The 20,183-nt window shown below is 38.6% G+C and overlaps 1 protein-coding gene across 3 annotated transcripts in view; it reads right to left on the bottom strand.

Moving 5' to 3' along the window:
- Positions 1 to 312: 312 nt before the first annotated feature.
- Positions 313 to 20,183, bottom strand: part of KCNJ16 (potassium inwardly rectifying channel subfamily J member 16) — a 167,008-nt gene continuing 147,137 nt past the window's right edge. The window contains exons 5-7 of one of the 3 annotated variants that reach the window (XR_006196369.1): positions 17,836 to 18,060; positions 9,207 to 9,311; positions 313 to 1,366 (exon numbers count right to left, since the gene is read on the bottom strand). Coding sequence is in view for 1 of the 3 variants with exons in the window: in XM_042914983.1 (XP_042770917.1) it covers positions 18,053 to 18,060 (8 nt within the window). In the remaining 2 variants the exon portion in view is untranslated. Of the gene's footprint in view, positions 1,367 to 9,206; positions 9,312 to 17,737; positions 18,061 to 20,183 lie in introns of those variants that run through there. The other 2 variants (XR_006196370.1, XM_042914983.1) reach the window with 2 other exon arrangements.

The raw sequence follows: 20,183 nt of genomic DNA, 5'->3' as shown, positions 1-20,183 counted from the left end.
CATATTCTTACCATTATGAATACTTTGGTATATATCTTCCCCTTTTTCCTTTTTTCCATTTTTGTATCTTTATATTTTTATAATTTTAAGATCAATTGTGTCATGCTTTTTGATACATGAGTTTCTTACTTTTTATACTTCTTTGTCATGCGATGAAAATTCACTGGAAAGCATATATTTTAATGTTTACATGTATTTCATGTCCGTAATATGTGTGAATCATACTTTAATGAGCCATCACCTATTCTTATACCTTTGTATTCATTTTCATTTTTGTTTTGTACTCGTGTAACGATGCATTAACTTCTCACATAGATTGTTTATCTTCATCTTTTGTTAGGTTTCCAAATGTGGAATGACTAGGTCAAAGGGTATGATCTCTTGAAACGTTTTTTTGTTTGTTTGTTTGTTTGTTTGTTTGTTTTTTTAATTGCAACTCTTTCAAGGCAAATCCTGATATGTTGAATGTCAGGGATGTTCTGCATTATGTGACCTTGGTGATGGTGACGGCATTGCACGGTGGTGAGAGTTTGGGCTTTGGGTCAGCCTGATGTGTGTTTGCAACATTGATCCAGCTAGCTGTAAAAGGCTGCTATAAGGATGAGAAATAAGACACATAAAATGCTTGCCACACGATGAACACTTAGCCGATGGAATTATTGACACTACTTGAGACTGCTGCTACTAATGATGATAAGGTTAATAAATAGAATGAATTAATTGGGGGGAAATAAGATGATTAAAGAGATATTTAGATGTAATAACCCTTTAAATAGCATTACAATCTTTTGCAGTGCCTGATTAAGTACGCAAATCATAAATGAAGAGAGAAGCATCTGAGGACTTTAGGAACATTTTATAGCTGTGTCGGCATATGGGTTGCTGTTAGAGGGAGAAAACCGAAGCAGATTTTCTAGGTGATGGTCAGCATTTGAATAAATTAATGAAAAAAGAGATATTGGTATTGAACGTTAAATTCAGGCCAGATTTTAGACCCTTAAGACAAGCATGAAGAGTGACACTTTATTCGTTAGACGGGGAGGGATCTGCCGATGACTGAACAGAAGGCTAAGAGATGTGAGCAGGACTGTTAGAACGTTATTCGGACTGTCATTTCTTCATCTGTTGCCTCTGGCTGCATTCCTGCCATGTGATCTTTTCTTCTGGATTTCTCCTCATATGATTTCCCAAATCCCAATTTTAATGTATAAGGAAATAGAGATGGAGAAATTATGTGTCAAGGAAGTTCCTCATGTGAGTGGAGGCTGTTGATAACAGATTCTAAGTCTGCTGATTTCAGACTCAAGGTTTCTTCCTCTCCTTTCTGCAGAATATAACTTTTCACAGCAATCGTGCTCAGACAAATCTAGAAATCAAAGAATAGGGCTGATAATTTTTGCTGCTAGTTACTAACTCCCCCCAAATTATTCTTACGCTGAATATAGTGTATAAAGATTGGCCTTTCAACTCCTCACACAAGACCTATTTCCAAATGTTTGGCTCAATTTCTGTGCTTCGCTATGGGAGACTTTCTTCCATTTTAAAAATAAATTTGATCAGTATCTGAGGATACGATCGATCTTTTCCTCTTTCATTGACTAGTTCATGTTCTGCAGGCGTATATCCCCCATTGATTTTAATTCCAGGCCCTTGGTAAATGTGTCTTTTAATATTCAAAGCCCTATGCACAAGTTGCAAATAAGTAACTTGTATCACAACTATGCAAAATTAAAATGCTATACTCCAATGTCACCAATAACATTAATGACTAATGATCACAGGAAAAATAACAATGATAGCCCTATATGGTTACTAAAACAAAATGCAAGTTACATTACTGCCCATCTTGTAGGTGCTTACTTAGATATTTTAATGTACTAACTAGGATCAAATCCAACTATTTCTTCTCCTCCATTCAGATTTGAGCTTCCCCCGGTCCATTCTAAATGTTAAAGAAATCCAGATGAATGATCCCTGTAAACGAGCATTTCAGAAAATTGTCTCTCTGGTTAGTAACAGAGCAACTCTGAATTTACTACACAGACTTCAATTCTGTCTGTGTTTCAGCTTCTGGTCTTATCAGCAAAGAAAATCTCTTTTTAAAACTTGTATTTACACTAAATCTATTCTGTTACATGGTTTGAATAACTGAATCACCAAATTTTAGCAAGGCAGGAACTGACACTATAAATAATGCTTTCTTGTAAGCTCATTGTCATTTTCCTGCATGTAAATTGAAATACGTGCAGACTCTCTTCTATACCTGTTAGGTCAACTTGGGGAAAGAAAATCATTTAAGAAAGCTAGCTTTCACATTTACTGAGATTAAATCTCTTATGTATGTTAACACACACCGTGATGCTTTCCAAAAAGAAAAATCCTTGAAAAATAATGATGTGTTTCCCCTTTGGGCAAAGCTTAAAACCCATTTTATACAAAAATGTTGTGCCCCCTTAGTACTGGATTAACTGAAAGGAGGAAGGTACTTAATAAATTAGTGGGCACAAAGCAAATTCAAAGTATATAAACATGAAAACACATGCACACTCGGAGTTCTATGTCTTGACCTCATGGTGTCATATCTAAAGACCTTACAAGAGGCTGAAGACGGCCACATTTTGATTTGTAGTTTCTTAGTTCTGACAAAAGATCTATAGTCGGCATTGAGACTCCATTTCTGAGTAGCTTGCTTTCGTGATTCTGATTGTATGGTGTTTAAGAGTTCGGTTATATTTTACAATTTGCAATTTTAAAAAAGTATCATCTACTCACCCATTGCACACATGTTTCTTATGCATTAAAATACGAAACATTCAAAGCAGATAGTGGTGACTCTCAGTATTTTCCAAAAAAAGAATAATCTATAAAGCTCTGAGGCTAAACAGCTTCAGTCTCTCTGGAAAACACTAGCAAAGTACACATAACAGAAGCAGTTCCCTTGGAGCAGCGGCCGATGAAAGTGCTATTTGTGTGTCCTGGCAGAACTTATCTGAACATCTACTTGGTCAAAGCATCATTTAGCACCAAAGACCGTCATCAATGCTATATCCATAGTATCAAAATCCAGGCAGTGTAGTGGAAATGTATGCAAGTCTCCTCGATCCTGGGCTCACAATGAGTCGGCGCTCTTCCCTAAGTGAATTAAGCACACACATTAATTCACTCCTCTCTATGTTCTATCTTCTTCCCTCATGCATTGCTCGCCTTGTTCCTTTTTCCTCTCCGTGGTCCATACATTATTTCAAATCCTACAAAAAAAGAGGACCCAGACATAGCCAGTGATCCAGGCAGAGCAGTTAGAATTGTATTATTAGCCTTCTTTAGCATTTGGTTCGTCTCTGGACATGCAGTTCAGGATCTACCTCCACAGGCTCCATTAAAAAGCATAGCCCATCAAAGCAACGTGCCGGAAAAGCATCAAGCACAGTGCATAGAAAACCGACCCATGCCCTGCAGGTAACAGAGTCCGGTCGGCCAAAAATAAAACAAAGAAAATAAAAATCGTTTTGGAAATTATTTTTCCATAAGGGAAAGCAGTTCTCTGTGAGTTGACTTACAGGTCATGGACACAACACCAAAAGGTGAAAGAACAGAAAAAAAAAGAAAAAAGTTAGACCCCCTAGGCATGGACAGGTGTCCTGTTCTTTCTCCTGTCTCCTGAACCCTCTTCGGAGTCTCCACCAGAAGGATCTGCAGCCTGTTTCGAGCAACATAGGGACTGGTGATCTCTCGGGCAAGGTTTCACCCCTAACTCCACTGAAGACCCCCTCAGACCAAGAAAGATTTTCTCACAGGAGAGTTTGAGAGAGTCTATGAGTTCATGCTCGAAGTAAATTTCATAATTTCCTCTCTGTGCAAATACCAGGGTATTTATTTCTCTTACGTAATTTCCAGGGAGTCCGTTATGTGACCCGACTTCTATTCTGTTGGTCTACTGAGGGACCTTACCGTCAAACAGTCACCCTTGGTGAGAACGTACCCAAGGACTGATATACGACTGCAAAGGAACTTAACAATTCCTGGAAGGAAAAGGGTTAAGAGCCAGTAAAAACAGCATAAATTTACACATGACCTAGTACGATTACACTTTCATTCTCTTCCTTGCAAGGAACAACAATGGCAACATCCATAACTAATGCTTCTGGTCTAAAAAACCTTCTCCCTAAAGGAGTGGTTTTCACCCACTGCAGATGATCTCAACAACCTGTGGTTAGAAAGGATCTCTAGACAGAGAGATGTACTTGCTGGTGATTTTTCTTTCAAAAGGAGCTAAAAGGTTCATTACATCTTGGAAAAATAATCTCAACTATTGGTCTGAAGGGAGCAGTCTTGTGCGATTGGTTTGTGATGGTCCAATTCTGGCTGACAAGTTCTAGAATTAGATTGGTTTGTCCCAATCTTAACCTAACTGCTAGGAAGGGGGATGGCTTAAATAGCCAAAGGACTTGGCTTTGGACACAATTATGAGCAGAGAAAAGCCACTGGAGTGGTTTTAAGTTAAAACAAAAACAAAACAACAACAATAAGAAAACAAAAAAAACAAAACAAAACACAAAACTGGTCCTGGAGAAAAACAGAGGACATGCCTTTGTTTTCCATTAGGGATGAGATCAAATGCTACAGTCCTCTCTGGCCTAAGCCCGCAGTGGAGGCTTCCCTAGATGAGCAAACTGGTTGCAAACTGAGCTCCCTGTAGGGGATCCAGGTGGGGTAATAGTGAGCAGAGCTGAACCGCAGCCCTTCCCTTCCCCACCCCCAGATCCTGTAATCACCACCACCCTCTCCCACCCCTGCAACAGTCCCCTTTCCTTTTTTCCCCTTTCTCCTCTAGGAATTTTCCATTAGCTGGAGAGCAAGGACATCAGTTGTCACACTGATGGGAAAAGTTGCACTTTTGCCCTTGACCACGGCTGCATCTGGGCGGCCTTGTATTTGCCCGTGGAGCCCACAGATACTGGAGCAGTATGCAACAGCTGCTCTGTCCAGGTCCTACCGATGTCACCTTGTTCTTTTCCTCCCCTCCCCTCCTCCTTCCTTGTGGTTTGCACACAGATGTCTCAGGGAAGACCTTCATGATGCTTCCTGGCAAACACCTCAAATACCTTAGATCAGCACATATCTTGGAAGAACTGGTCTTGGGGACTTTTCAAGACTGTTAATTGTATTAGAAGTGCTAATGAAAGACTCAATTAAAATGAAAAAGGTAGCAAAACCTTCTCAGTTTCAGGAAAAACTGAGACATTTTGAGATAGCATCATTGGGAGATTTTTTTCCTTTAATATCAATTTTTCAAAAAAAAAAAAAAAAAAACCAAAAAACCTCAATCTCTTGTGTGGAATAACTTCCCTGGCTCCAGATGGGGCCAACTCTGAAGTGAATTCTCCCAAACATACCCCCCTTTTTTTGTTCATGTACAGGGCTGAGCATTCTTGATGGGAGACTACCCACATCAAGAAAATGAACCAGAGCAAAGATATGTGATGTATACACAAATGCCCTGATATTACAAGACCCATAGAAAATACAACTTTCTCTTTTCCTGAACCCCAGGCCTTTCTGATATTTAAATTAAGAAATGTCAACCTTTCCACTGTTCTAGAACAGGGGATCTGTAAGCTACAGACCACAGGCCAAATCTGCCTCATCATCTATATAGCTCCTGAGCTAAGAATGATTTAAATTTCTTAACTGTAGGGGGAAGAATCGAAGGAATAATAATATTGTGTGACACTGGAATATTTTTTAAAAATGCAAATTTCTCTATCCATAAGTAAAGTTGTATTGGAGCATAGCCACACTTGTTTGCTTACAGATTGTTTCTGACTGTTGCTTTTGTGCTACAAAGGGAGACACAGAGCCCACATGTGAGCCACATACTGATTATCTGGCTCCTTACAGAAAAAGCTTGCTGACCACTGCTCCAGAATAATGCTACGGGCTTTAGGCTGAATTGAGTAAAAAGGGTGTAAAAGCCATCCCTCAACTCTAGTACTAACAGGCTGAATACATTTATTGTATTGTAGGATTTATTTAACTGTGGGTGCTCCTTGTTAAAGTGGAGAGATTTATTTTTAGGATCAACCATATATGTATGGTGAAATATGTAGTCGAATAATAAATATTTTTTTGTTTAACCTAATGATAGTTGACAAATGTCAACTTACATGTCAAAACTAAGTGTCTTCCAAGTAGACTCAAAATAAAATTAAGGTTACTGTTAATAGCAATCCTTTAAAAATCAACGAATGGGGGGGCACCTGGTCGGCTCAGTCGGTTAAGTGTCTGACTTAGGCTCAGGTCATAATCTCGCAGTTTGTGAGTTCAAGCCCCGCATCGTAGGGCTCTGTGCTGACAGCTCAGAGCTTGGAGCCTGCTTCAGATTCAGATTCTGTATCTCCCTCTCTCTATTCCTGCCCCGCTTGCACTCTGCCTCCCTCCCTCTCTCTCTCTCTCTCTCTCTTTCTCAAAACCAAATAAAGATTAAAAGAAAATTTTAAAAAAAATCAATGAATGTCAAAACTGCTTCCATGGAGATTGATTTTTGCAAATCCACCGCTAACCTGTTTTATGCTTGCTGATCCACAGGGGACCAGAGAGTCTGTGAAACTATCAGACATGTATTTCCCTTTGTGTTGCTTCAACAAATCTTGAATTTGACCTCGTTAGCAACTGCTAAGTGTTGCACGTAAGAGTATTTAGTGATGGGCACCTGGGTGGCTCGGTTGGTTAAGCATCTGACTCTCCATTTTGGCCAGGTCATGATCTCATGGTTCGTGGGTTCAAGGTTTGCACCGGGCTCTGTGATGACAGCACGGAGCCTGTTTTAAATTCTCTCACCCTCTCTCTCTCTCTGCCCCTGCCCTGCTCATGCTCTCTTGCTCTCTCACAATAAATAAATAAACTTAAAAAGAGTGTTTAGCGATTGAAAAATATAAAAAACAATAAATAATAGAAGAAAATGGGTTATTTGCAAAAAAAGTTGTGTCATGGAAAATGTTTAAAGACTGAACTTTGAATGCAGATTGTATTATATGATTCCATTTTGTTGAGAAAAGAAACTCTTGATGTTTAAATCAGTTCTTAGATCTGCACCGCTGTCTATATTTGTCTTCAGTGCTAGGATTGGGGTATGACAAGGACTACACACATCAAATGTGAACTTTAAGAGGCACAAAAGAAAAACCAGTAATCAAGATAAGTAATAGTTCAATTCATAATTTTTTTAAATGAGAAATAATGCAAAATAACCCATAATGAGCAAAATAGGCCAAAATTATTGTATAAATTCAGGTTTGCTATAGTTGCCTGCAATGGAAAAATTCAATATATCAATATATTAAGAAATGGAGACCTATTTCTCCTTCATGTAAAATCATTTGGAGATGGGTATCCTACAGATGGTATGCTGGGGGCCCCGTGCCATTTTTGATGGGTCAGGCTCCCGTATCTCAGCTTTAACGTCATATATATATGTACATATCATATACGTATAAGATAATATAGTTCTTAACATAATATTATATCATATGTAAAATTTAACAATGACCTAGTAGATGTGGTTATAATTTATTTTTATTGTCTTACGTTTGTGTATTGGCATTTTCTCATTTTTCTCTAAATATTTATTATTTCATAATCAAGAACAAAACCTAATGCATGATATAATTTTGAGACTAAAAAGAAGATGCCATTCCTTTTTTATTAAAATTTTGTCTTTATTAAGGCCAAGATGTCAATTTGATCTTTCATTTGCTGAGGTGACTACAAAGAATATTGGGTAAATGCTCTTCGAGTGCATGCAGACTTTGAAATCCTATTTCTATACTAATTAGGGAAAAAATTTTTTTTATCTGTCTAGAAACACAACTAAATCAATCATTCATATAACATTTTGTTCATTAGCTGTTAAATAAGTGAATGCAGAAAGAGTTCTAAACCAAACCAATATAAGTTCACTGCTGAGGCTAGGCGAGATTTCCTTCCTGGGTTTAACGAGAAAAAAGTATGAAGCAGAATGCACGTTTTCAACATAATTCAGTGTGCACCTTTTGTCCCCCGAGCCTCACAGAATGCAAATTCTGGTAAATTCCTTGGAGGAATGAAGTACAAAGTCACCAAGAATAGTTCCTACTAAAAATTTCTAAGAATTAATAGAAGTTTGGTCTTTTCTCCCTGAACACCACTAGACATGCCTAGAAGCCTAATTTGAGCCTATTCTATAAGAGTTCTACCGTCGGTTTGTTTTAGTATCATAAGCTCAGTATTAAATAAATAGGGCTTTAGACTTCTGCCCATTTGAGTACTTCCTTTAAAAAGGAGAGAGGTGGGAACACATTCTATCGTTAACTCTCCTGCCCCTGGTTTGACATCATACTACTGCTAATAAAAAGTGCTAACTCCACACATTGACCCTGAAAACCAGATTCTAGGATGTGAAAATCGTCCTGAAAATATTGATTCTCAGGGAGCTTGTTGCTGATAGATTTGTCATCTGACATTAATTTTTCTTAATGTAATTAGATAGTAGCATAATGGCTATGCTTCCATAGAGAACAATTAGCCATTCAAAACATGTGGTGTGGATAAAAATTTCCGAATTGCCTCCAGGAATCAATTAAAGGAAAACACAACAGGGAGAAAAAACAAATATGGTAATGATGGGATTTAAAAACTAATAAATTATTGCATTTCCTAAGAAATTGCAGGAAGAAAATTAAGGGAGAAATAAAGCCAGCCCATTGATTTCAATGGAATTGTGAGCTTCAGAATCTATTCTAATGAAATGGTAATGGTAATACTAATTCTGTCAAACAATACAGGATTCCCTCAAATCCTTTATATTTAGTTTAAATATCTTTTTATTAAAAAAAAGATTCTAGTGATCTTTGGGGTTAAATATTGTTCACCAAAAATTTGTGACTAAAAATGAATTATCTTATTTCATCCTGTTTTTATTCTACAAACTTGGAAGAGGGGGTTGAACAAGAGTTTCTTTAAGGTTCTGTCCAAAGTTACTTTTCTGTGATCTCTTTGGTCAAACTCAAATGGCGGACATTTTATCTGATGCTATTGGCCCTCTTAACTTTGTCTACTAGAAATAAAATAGTTATAATCTGTTTTCAAAATTTCCGCATGAATGTAAGTCCTCTGAAAGTCATATAACCTAAATGATTAAGATGTAAACAGAATTAAATATGAGTTATTACCTTAGTTCTCCATGACCTGGGTGGTTTCAGTCTGTGACATTCAATATGACATCATTATATATTTCTTCTGTTTGTTTTTGCATAGTTGTTTTAATCTAATGAACTCTGAAGATTGATAGAAAGGTGCGGTTAATATTATTACTATTATTATCATCATTATCATTGTAATTTCCATTTTGGGCAATACTAAGTAAAGACCACCCCTTTCTTTCTTCGTGGCCAACAACTGTATGTGAGCTTAGAAACAATAATGTTCTGTCTTTGCAACACAATATTCTTGGGGCCCTTGGGTGGCACCATTGGTTAAGCATCTGACTTTTTTTTTTTTACTTTTCTTTTTTCTTCTGTCTTCTTTTCTCTTCTTTTTTCTTTTCCTTTTTTCTTTTTTTTTCCTTTTTATTAATTTAAATTCAAGTTAGTTAACATACAGTGTAGTCTTGGCTTCAGGAGTAGAACCCAGTGATTCAGCTCTTAAATATGACACCCAGTGCTCATCCTGAAAAGTGCCTTCCTTAATGCCCATCCCCCATTTAACTCTTCCCTCCCTACATCTCCCCTCCAGCAACCCTCAGTTTGTTCTCTTTATTTAAGAGTCTCTTATGGTTTGCCTGTGTCTGACTCTTGATCTCAGCTCAGGTCTTGATCTCAGGGTCAACATAATGTTCTTATAGGATTATGAATTTCCTTCATATAGGCTCCTGGAAGAACTAATTAGATGGCAGCTATCATTGCAAATATACAAATATATATATATATATATAGTGCATTTGATGCTTTCCAAGAGTTTTTCATTTGTAAGTATTTGTAAGTAAGCATACTAACAAGTTTTTGTGAGCCTCTCTCTTGTTTATATGTTGATAGTCAACAAATGTACTATAGTTACCTGATAAACAGCAACTTTACTATAAACTAAATGTAAATACAACCCTCACGCAAATATTACAATTGAACTTACAATGACAATGACAAAATATGCATCAGAGTTTTGTTTACATCATAAATACCTCTTTTTCAGTACTTTTAAGAATATACATTGAACATTTTTCATTAATCACTATAATAATGCATGCCTTAAGATACACCCAAACATAGCTTCACAAATGTTAACGTGTTCACTGAAAAACCATTACTGGACTTGAATCCATCACCCTCTTTCTTTACAACACTTTTAGTGAAAAGCGAACTTCTCTAGCTTTTTTATTCTATTGACTGATTGAAAATCGCCATATTAGGTTTCAGCATCACTTAACTACATGCTCTCTAATAGCAAATTTTAAAAACACGAAAAGTAAATTTAAAAATCAAATTTAGGGGCGCCTGGGTAGCTCAGTCAGTTAAGCGTCCAACTTCAGCTCAGGTCATGATCTCTCCTGCTTGCGGGTTCAGGCCCCACATCTGGCTCTGTGCTGACAGTTCAGAGCCTGGAGCCTGCTTCGAATTCTGTGTCTCCCTCTCTCTCCGCCCCTCCCTTGCTCTCTCTCTCTCTCTGTCTCTAAAAAATAAATAAACATTAAAAAGAAATCAAATTTAAAAGGAATTTGTTGTAAAAAGATATCAAAGAAGATCTCAAACCACAGCAGGACCAAATCCATTAAGATCTGTCCCCTCCTCCCCAAAAAAGAGTGAACATGGAAAGAGTTCATTGAAAGGAAATCAATAGCAATCGAGAATAGATACAGGGGATGGGCCTGACTTTAACCGAAAAGACCAGTTTTAACATTGTACCCAAATACATGAGAAAAAAAAAATCAAATCCACAGATGGAAAAAAAAACAAAAAACCCAACAGTGAAACTATCATGCAAACAAACAAACGTTTGATTAAAAATTGTGTTCCTCAGCACAAACCCACAGCAGCCAGGTGACCACAGCTCTGGAAAAACCTCAGCTTAAAGCAGCCCCTGGTTCTCTAGCTCAAGTGCTCAACACAGCCTATTTCACTGCACTTTAATACCGCATCCTAAAAAGCTTGTGAAATAGTATACAGACCCAGGGGCCAGGATGGAGTCCCAACACACTTTACACATCTGCCTTCCACAGTTGGTTGTAATCTAGGACCAAACAGAGAGGGAGGGAGAGCTAGCATAATGAGTCACAGGGTTTCTCCTCTTTGGTATACTTATGTGGTCAAATGTTCTTCCTGAGCCAGAGTGGTGATCTAGCCACTTCTTTCTAGATCTTCACAATTAATGTTTCCACGGCAGATAAAATTGATCTCTTTCATTAAATTGTGTGAGTCCAACTGTCACAAAAATGAGACATGTTCATTTGGAAAGCTGGGTTTTTGGTGGTTTTTTGTTTGTTTGTTTTTTGGGAGGTGGGGGGAGCTGGATTTTTAAAAACCTGGTTAATTCTTGGCAATTCCGTTTCATGACAAATGTGCTAGATGACAAAAAACACACCTGCTGGCCGTTGTGACTTTACACATGTAGTCACAGGACTCCAAGGGACTTTGGGGGCACCTGGCAACCCTGGTCCATCACATGCCCGGGCTCTCAGGGTAGGACTGGAGCCATTTTCAGCTCCACTCGAACCTCACATACATGCTTCACTGTCAGCTGATTCCCCTGCTTGTCATCACAGTGAAAGAAATGGAAGCAGAGAGAAGGGTATGTCTTCAGCCTTCAGGTCTCTGCCTGAAATGCGCGTCTCTATCTCCACCTGGGCGCGCAGGTTTCCCTCCTGTGAATGTAGCTAGGATGCCTCCCTCCCTCCATTTGTAGCCTGGGCGCCTTCCCTTCTCATCTATTCAAGGCCTCTTCTTCTTTATTTATCCCCTCTCTCCTACATTGTCTATTTTTTCCTCTCGATGGGATCGTCCCCATCTGCTCATAAACATGCTGAACTACCTCCCGCTAACAAAAGAAAGAAAACTACAAAGAAGAAAATTGGGGAGGAAAACAAAACAAAACAAAAAACAGAAAGCTTCCCTTGACCTTGCATATTTCTCCAGCCGTTACTTCATGTATCTCCTCCCCTTTTTATCAAAACTTGTCGAAAGGTGTCCCTGTCTTCTCAGCCCCAAATTCTCTGTTGAATCTCCCCGAGTTGGGCACCGCCCCCGCCCCAGGCGTGCTTTCCCGGGTCAACTCTGTTTTCTCACACTTTCTCCAAGTAGTACTTGACAGGGCATCACTCGGTCACTTGTTCCACTTGGCTAAGTAACCACTCATCTCTGTCTTTTCTCCTACCTCACGGACAGCTCCTTCTGGTCTCCCTTTAATGCTTTTCTTGTTTGTTTCAATCTCCCGATGTTGCAGCCTCCCACCTGCCTCTTCACTCAATTCCTGGGGGACCTCGTGCAAGCCTGTACTTTTAAATAGCTATCTCTGCAGAGGGCTTCCAAATTTCCCCCCTCAGGCCTTGACCTTCTCCCACAGCTCCAAACCCACATATACAGTTTCCTACTCTTTTCCCCACTTGGGTGTATCCAGTAAGGCATTTGAAACATATTGCGGTCAAAACTGAACTCTTAAGTTTTGTTTTTCCCCTGGACTCTCACACTTGTTTCTGCTTCAGGGCCTCTGACCTGGCTCTGTTTCCCCAAGCATCCATGTGCTTTACCTTCTAAACTCTTCTAGATTTCTGAGGACACGTTACCTCCGCGGAGAGGCCTTCCCTGACTACCCTTGCTAAAATGGCACCTATCCCTGTCTGCACGGGTATATTCCTTTACTTTCTTTTCCCATCAACTTAACTGTGCCTGGCATTGAAATATGTTTGGTTTGTTTGTTTGTTTGTTCATGTGTTTGTTTTACCTTCTGTCTCTCTTCCTAGGTTGGAAGTTCCTAGAAAGATAATTTTTTTTCCTGTTTAGTTCATCATTACTTTTACAATGTCTAGGAAGGACCAGACATGAAGTAGATGTTCAATATGCGAATACATGAATTAATGAATGTTAGAAAAATGACGTACTGTAAATGAAATTTAAAAAAAATTTTTAATGTTTATTTATTATTGAGAGACAGAGAGACAGAGCATGAGCAGAGGAGGGGCAGAGAGAGAGGGAGACACAGAATCCGAAGCAGGCTCCAGGCTCCAAGCTGTCAGCACAGAGCCCAATGCAGAGCTCCAACCCACGAACCGTGAGATCATGACCTGAGCCAAAGTTGGATGCTCAACCAGCTGAGCCATCCAGGTGCCCCTGTAAATGAAAATTTTTATCTCACTAACTGCATTAATTCTAGTCCTAGTGAATAAATAGGTAGATGATAGGTATAGATAGATAGATACATGATAGATAGATAGATATCTATAGATATTTATAGATAGATAGATGATGATAGATAGATAGATAGATAGATAATGATAGATGATAGATAGGTGATACATAGTGAGATGAATAGATTAATAATGATAGATATTGATAGATAGATAGAGGAAAGGAGAAAGGGAGGCAAGGAAAGGAGGGAAAAGTAAAACTAGTCAAAAAATGAGGCCATGGTTTAGAAAGAGAATTATTGTTCATTGCAAAGAACTCTGGGTAAGATGTACAAACAGAAGATAGGGATCGTGTATGGGTTCTGCTACTTAATAATCACATGATTGTAGGTAAGATATTTCATTTAGCATTTGAATGATAACGTTGTGAAAAGAGGTACACGGGAGATTTTTCCCTTTTAAAATTCTGTGTGCTACATCTGTAATTTACAGTGACATTATACCTCTAAGTGAGGCAGCATCACAATGTCTTAACAGTGATACAGATTTGACTATGAAGAATGGAGACTTTTTTTTTTAGACAATAAAAATAGAGATGGGCACCATGTACTGGCCATTTGCTCTGGGCTAAGTATTGTCTTGGGTACTTTTGGATGCAATGACTCATTAATTGTCACAACAGTTGTAAGAAATGAGTACTTTTACCCCTATTTAATAGATAAGGAAACTGAGTTTGAGTACTTTGTGCGAAGGCACACTGCTAGAAATCCAGAGAGCTGGGACTAAAATCCAGACCAGTCAACCTCCCGGATTTCAGTCTAAGTTAAATGAGAGAGTGTAATAGAGAGAGAGATGCAAAGAGACTACCTTACGGAGAATAGAGACAGACACAGAGACAGAGAAATTAATAGGTATAAAGAAGACCAAGAAACAGGTGAAGAAAAAAATCAATACTAGCACAGCAATACATCTGTGAGCATTTGTTAAACTCTCTTGTCTCTCTCTCTCTCTCTCATTCTACACACACACACACACACACACACTACTTATAATAAGAGATTTTTGGAACATTTTTTTACCAATAGCTTCATCCTTGATAAAAGCTGTAGCCCCGATCAAACACTGATAATATAAATCAGTGGCCATAAAATTTCTGAATTTGTTACAAAATATATTATTTAATCCCAAGTAGATAGTACTCTGGGATGGTGGCCAGTCCTGTCTTTCTCTGTTCTTCACATCAGGTTGGTGACATAGTAGAATTTAGAAATTAAAAAAAAAAAAAATCATTTAAACAAATATCACAACTCTTTGAAAAGCATAAAGCTCATGAGATTATAACACATATTTTACAAAGCAAATCTTTACTTATTATAAAAATTGTGTTTATTAAGCTGTTTCTATATAGGCATGAATGTGACTATTCTAATATAGTATTGGTGATTGATGCCTAAATTCTGGTTGCTTTCTCTTACTAAGGGATTCCTGAATTAATAATTAGATTATCAATGGACAGGATCCAGACTTCCGTGTTTATATTTGTAGATCAAGAATGGCAACCTAAATGAGCTTTAATTCCATCTTCTAAATACGTAATTCACACTGAGGTAGCAAAGGGAAAATCCAGTATGGGATCCATACCTAGACCACTGTTGTTTTCCAGTGTATGTTAGTTTCTGATGTGAGTGGTGCCCATTACATTTTGTTTATAGCCCTTATTGGCAAGGTGCTTCCCAACTTAATTTTCCAAATACCCTTCCATAGTAGTGGGGAGAAAATAAAAATTTAAAAGATTTACTTCATGGAAAAAAAAAAAAAAAAAATGTGTTCTCTTGTGACCACAAGGTGGCACAATGGTGACCAAGAATATTCAACATCCTAATAGAATTGCAATTACCAGAGGCTTTTACATAATTGCTGTTATTAATACTGTGCCTCATTATCATTATGGTATTTCAGAAGACCAACATGTCACCTTAGCGGTTGGTGAAAAGATAAAGTGCTTTTATTTATTTTTTATCATGCTCCTTCTGCCTGCTAAATCATTAATATTTTGCTTTCTCCCAAACCCCAACCCCAGAAAGGACAAGTAGGTGTGTAGATCCTTCATTTAATAATTGTCCAAAGCTTTAAAACAAGGAATAATGACTTAGATAAGGTACATATCTGGAGAAGGATAAACAAAACTAGATATTTTTTTGATGTATGTGACGTTGTTTTTGAGCTTGTTTAAATCATTCTATGACCATTCTAATATCTATTTGTAATACAGGAATACAAAAGCCATTCTAGAAACTTCAGTTTACAGTGAAAGTTCAGATCTGTTATTTGCAAATGGGTTTTTCCCTGGTCTGACATCAGACATGATCTTGGGAAGAACACCCAGGATATTCCAATGTGCTGCCCACCTATTTTATGATTGTTTGGTATTGAGATTAGACCATCTCTCCTCATGCTCGGGGGACTCAGAGTCCACTGGTGCCTGGAAAGCGAGATGCTGCAATCATACAATTATATAATCAAACAATTATATTTATATAATTGTATATATACAATTATATACTATCATCAAACAATTATATTTATATAATTGTATGTATACAATTATTTATATAATTGTATGTATACAATTATTTATATAATTGTATGTATACAATTATATACTATCATCAAACAATTATAGTTATCACGAGGGTATAGAAGAGCAGCCACTTTTTCCCAGCTGAAAACAACACAGGCTGGCCAGATACAGTTGTTCGACTGTTCACTGCATAAATCACCATCTGAAGAAGCACCTGAGTAGTGATACAAAGGGTTAGTAGCATCCTTCACTGAAAATTTTTTCCTCAACTTCCATAGATCAAGTGTCTTGGCATTTCACAACATTTAATAGCATATTTGATGTCCTTTGTGAATTTGTCATAAATTTAGGTGGCCCTCATGAGAATTTTAGTGTTCTACTTTAGTTATCACATTTTTCATGCTGCTACTTGCTTCCTGCCATTGCAATTATGAAGCAATATTTTGCCTTTTAAAAAAAAAGACTTGCATCATTTTTAAATGCCTTAAATTTTGCTGCTAAAACAGATCCAATTTCAGAAAAAGACAGTAATATCAGACCTGAAAACGAAGTTTGACAAATATTATTGTAGGTGAATTGTCAGTGTATTATCATGGGAAGTAAAAAGGCACATCCCAATTACACATTCAAGCAGGATTTTATAAGAAGTAGAAAATAACATGAAAACTAGAACTTGCCTATAAAATTCAGTTAGTAATCACGAGAATAGGAAAGTTTGCAGTAAATTACTTATGCTGTTGAAAGCATAAAAAGCCAACAAGAAATTTAAAAAGAATCAGGGTGATGGGGCACCTGGGTGGCCCAGTCAGTTAGGCATCCGACTTCGTCTCAGGTCATGATCTTGTGGTCCATGGGTTTGAGCCCTGTGTCGGGCTCTGTGCTGACAGCTCAGAGACTGGCGCCTGCTTCAGATTCTGTGTCTCCCTCTTTGCCCTCCACTGCTCTGTCTCCCACTCTCTCTCTCTCTCTCTCTCAAAAATAAACAAACAAAAAGAATCAGGGTGGGAAGTAGGAGGGAAAATCACATTTTGAGGCCACAAGGAACCGTGGGGTAACAAAAAGTAACATCCCTGCCATTAGTGTTGAGAAACAGTGGACCAGAGAGGGTGAGTAACACCCTCAAATCCCACAGCTAATTAGTGGCAATGCTGGGACGAAAATCAATTACTCCCGGAGGCAGGAAGAAAATACATCCAGAATGTTATTTGGACATCAAAAAGAAAGCATGGCTGTTTCAAAAAAAAAAAAAAAATGGGGGGATAATACAGCATAATTATCCTACAGCTACTAATGCTTTTGCTTTCAAATCCCTTTGAAAGATGCTATTATTACTGATTTATATGAAGGAAAACAGGGAATATTAGTTTATTGAGCAACTCCTATGTGCCAGGTAGTTTTGTCTATGCCTGTATATACATACATATTTATGTACATGCATGTATGTGTGTGTGAATATGCTGGTACACACTTCACAATTGGCCCACAAGATAGATATTATTATCTGCATTTACACTTCTAAAGAAATTGATGTTCAGTGACAACTGAGAAATTGCCCAAGTTCACATGACCGGCAAGGGTTTTTTTTGTTTGTTTTTTAGGGTTTATTTATTTTTGAGAGAGAGGGACAGCGTGAACAGGGGAGGGGAAGAGAGGGAGGTGGACAGAGAATCCGAAGCAGGCTCCAGGGTCTGAGCTGTCAGCACAGAGCCCAATGTGGGGCTCGAACTCCCAAACCTTGAGATCATGACCTGAGCTTAACCAAATGAGCCACCAACCAAGTCAGACGCTTAACCAACTGAGCCACCCAGGTGCCCCTGGACACACTTGTAATTTGAACCCACTTCTGTCTGACGTGAAGTTATGGCCATCCTACTACTGTATGTCTTACCTTAAAGAAAAAGAATGGTTTTTCCTTCATCCCAGATGAGTTGCACACATGTCTTTTCTGGCACAAGAAGTGTGGTTCGCAGTCTTCTGGGTGCTTTGCAGACTCATGGGGCCCAGCACCTTGTAAGTCAGCAGTTTTTCCGGGTTCAGTTAGCTGCGGCTTGATTGGTCGTGATGGGTCGTTGCTGGATAATGATCCTGCTTCTCTTAGAACCCCTTTACTTTGCTGGAACATGTTGAGAAGTTTGAACACAATCATGATATTATGTTATAAAATGGTTAAACAGTGGTTGAAACTGCGTAAATGCAATGTCTCCTAGGTAGCTTATACCGCAGAGTATCCTGTATGATACAGCCTGATGTCTCCTTCATTTAGTACTGTCACTAAGCCTTCGGTGTATGTGAGTAGAGTGGCATTTTCATTCTCAGAGCACCATTGTACTGAATCCTGATGCTTCACACAACGGGGAGGAAGTGTGGTTTACTTAATCCGAAGTGGTTTTGCTAAGAGAGTACGCAAATAATTTATATTGGGATGAGAATAATTTATATTCCTTCTACCAAATTCCAAATGACAGTTTTTAATTTTTTTTTTCTTTTCTCTTGCTTTTTTTTTTTTTTTTTTATTGGCTTAAGTCAATGTCAAAGGTCAAGGAATGTAAATTAATTGACAGAACACGAAAGGAGATGAGTTTGCTGCTGGCCACAATAGCACGCACTTTACTAGCACTCACGACGTGCCAGACGTTGCCGTAAGCATTTTACAGATTTTAGTGCACTTAACCGTTGCAGCGACGGTGCGGTGGTTTCTATTCTGTTCCTCACTTCGCAGCTGAGAAAACTGGGGCACAGGGAGATTAAGTCAATTGCCCAAAGTCACCCAGCAGGAAAACAGTAGAAATGAGACCTAAACCTAGGCAGTCCGTTTCTGAAGGCTCCACTCTTCATGACAGCTTAATATGGCAAGGAAAACTCTAGGTAGGGCAACGAAGAATCAGAAATGCTAAGTCGTTTGCTCTAAGTTGCACAATTTATAAGATGAGCAATTGAGCAATTGCCGTCAGCCCAGATCTGTGTCTCCCCCTCACGTTGGCCTCCTTTCCTTGAAGGGCCTGCCTCAAAACCCCAGTGTCGGATGGCTCAGTCCATTAAGCATCCAGCTCCTGACTTCAGAGTTCCTGGGATCCAGCCCCACTTCAGGCCCTGCACTGACAGTGCAGAGTCTGTTTGCGATTTTCTCTCTCCCTCTCTCTGCCCCTCTCTCACTCTCTCTCTCTCAAAAATAAAGAAAAAAACAACCCACAGCAGTGTCCATTTAATGGGCGATAAATCCCATGCCACATTGTGTTTGTTTATTCCCTAAGGGCAGCCCCGCCAGAGGACTAAATGTTCCTGCTTCCAAGGCAAAAGGCCTGGTGACTGTGGATTAGTGCACGGGGATGTGCATTAGCAGTGCCCTGGAAAGCGGTGAGCCCTTTTACTGCAATCATTTTTGTTTACATCTTGGAGAAGATCATCCTTACTCATCATGGCTCTTATCAGCTGTTTCCCACATAATTTTTTTCCTTGCTCACTCTGTCTCTCTAAATAATCAATGACCAACTAACAGTTCATTTCAGAAGCCCTTCTAGAAAATAACGGGCTTCTTTTTTAACAAAGTGTGTTGAGACGATCGTTTTTCCCATTTAATGATTACATAATGAAAACAACTCAACCTCAGCGTCAGAACTGCTCATTGCCCATTCAGAAGAGCCTTGGGCATTGATGGTTGTGTCTTCTTCCTCTGTGGCCCCTCCATGGCCGTGTCTCTTTGGGCAGATAACCTCTCTAATGCTGGAGGTTATGCAAAATAGAATTTGATGAAACGAGTTGATATCTCTCTGATGCCCCAAAAGTTGCTGATTGTGGAACTGGCAACAGGCAGCTGTGTCCTTAACCTGTCCCCTATAGCTGGCCTCCCTTTCCCACACAAACTGGTATCAGATGGAACCAACAGGTAGCAGAATAAATAATTGATCGATAACATGTGTTTCCAATTCAAACAAAGAGCCTTTACCCACAGTACATAGTGCATGTGACTCAAGTATTTTATGTGGAATTTGTAAGTTTCTGATCACTTTCTGTAAAGAAGTTTTCACAGGGTCAAACCTCTTGGGGCTCTGTCCCAAGTTCAAGTTACTTAGATAGTGATTAAGGATGTTTTATAGGCCCCTGTGGTAAATGATAGCATAGAGGAAAAGCATTCCTTGGCCATGTAATTTAGCAAGACTTAATCTGTTTGGATTTTCATCCACTGGGCTTGCTGAAAACTTTAAATGATTAACCTGTTTCTCTGCAGCCTACAGAGGC

This window comes from Panthera leo, chromosome E1, assembly GCF_018350215.1.
Source record: "Panthera leo isolate Ple1 chromosome E1, P.leo_Ple1_pat1.1, whole genome shotgun sequence".
Classification (NCBI taxonomy): Eukaryota; Metazoa; Chordata; class Mammalia; order Carnivora; family Felidae; genus Panthera; species Panthera leo.
Note: the sequence above shows the minus strand (reverse complement) of the source record. Positions and strands in the feature narration are given on the sequence as shown.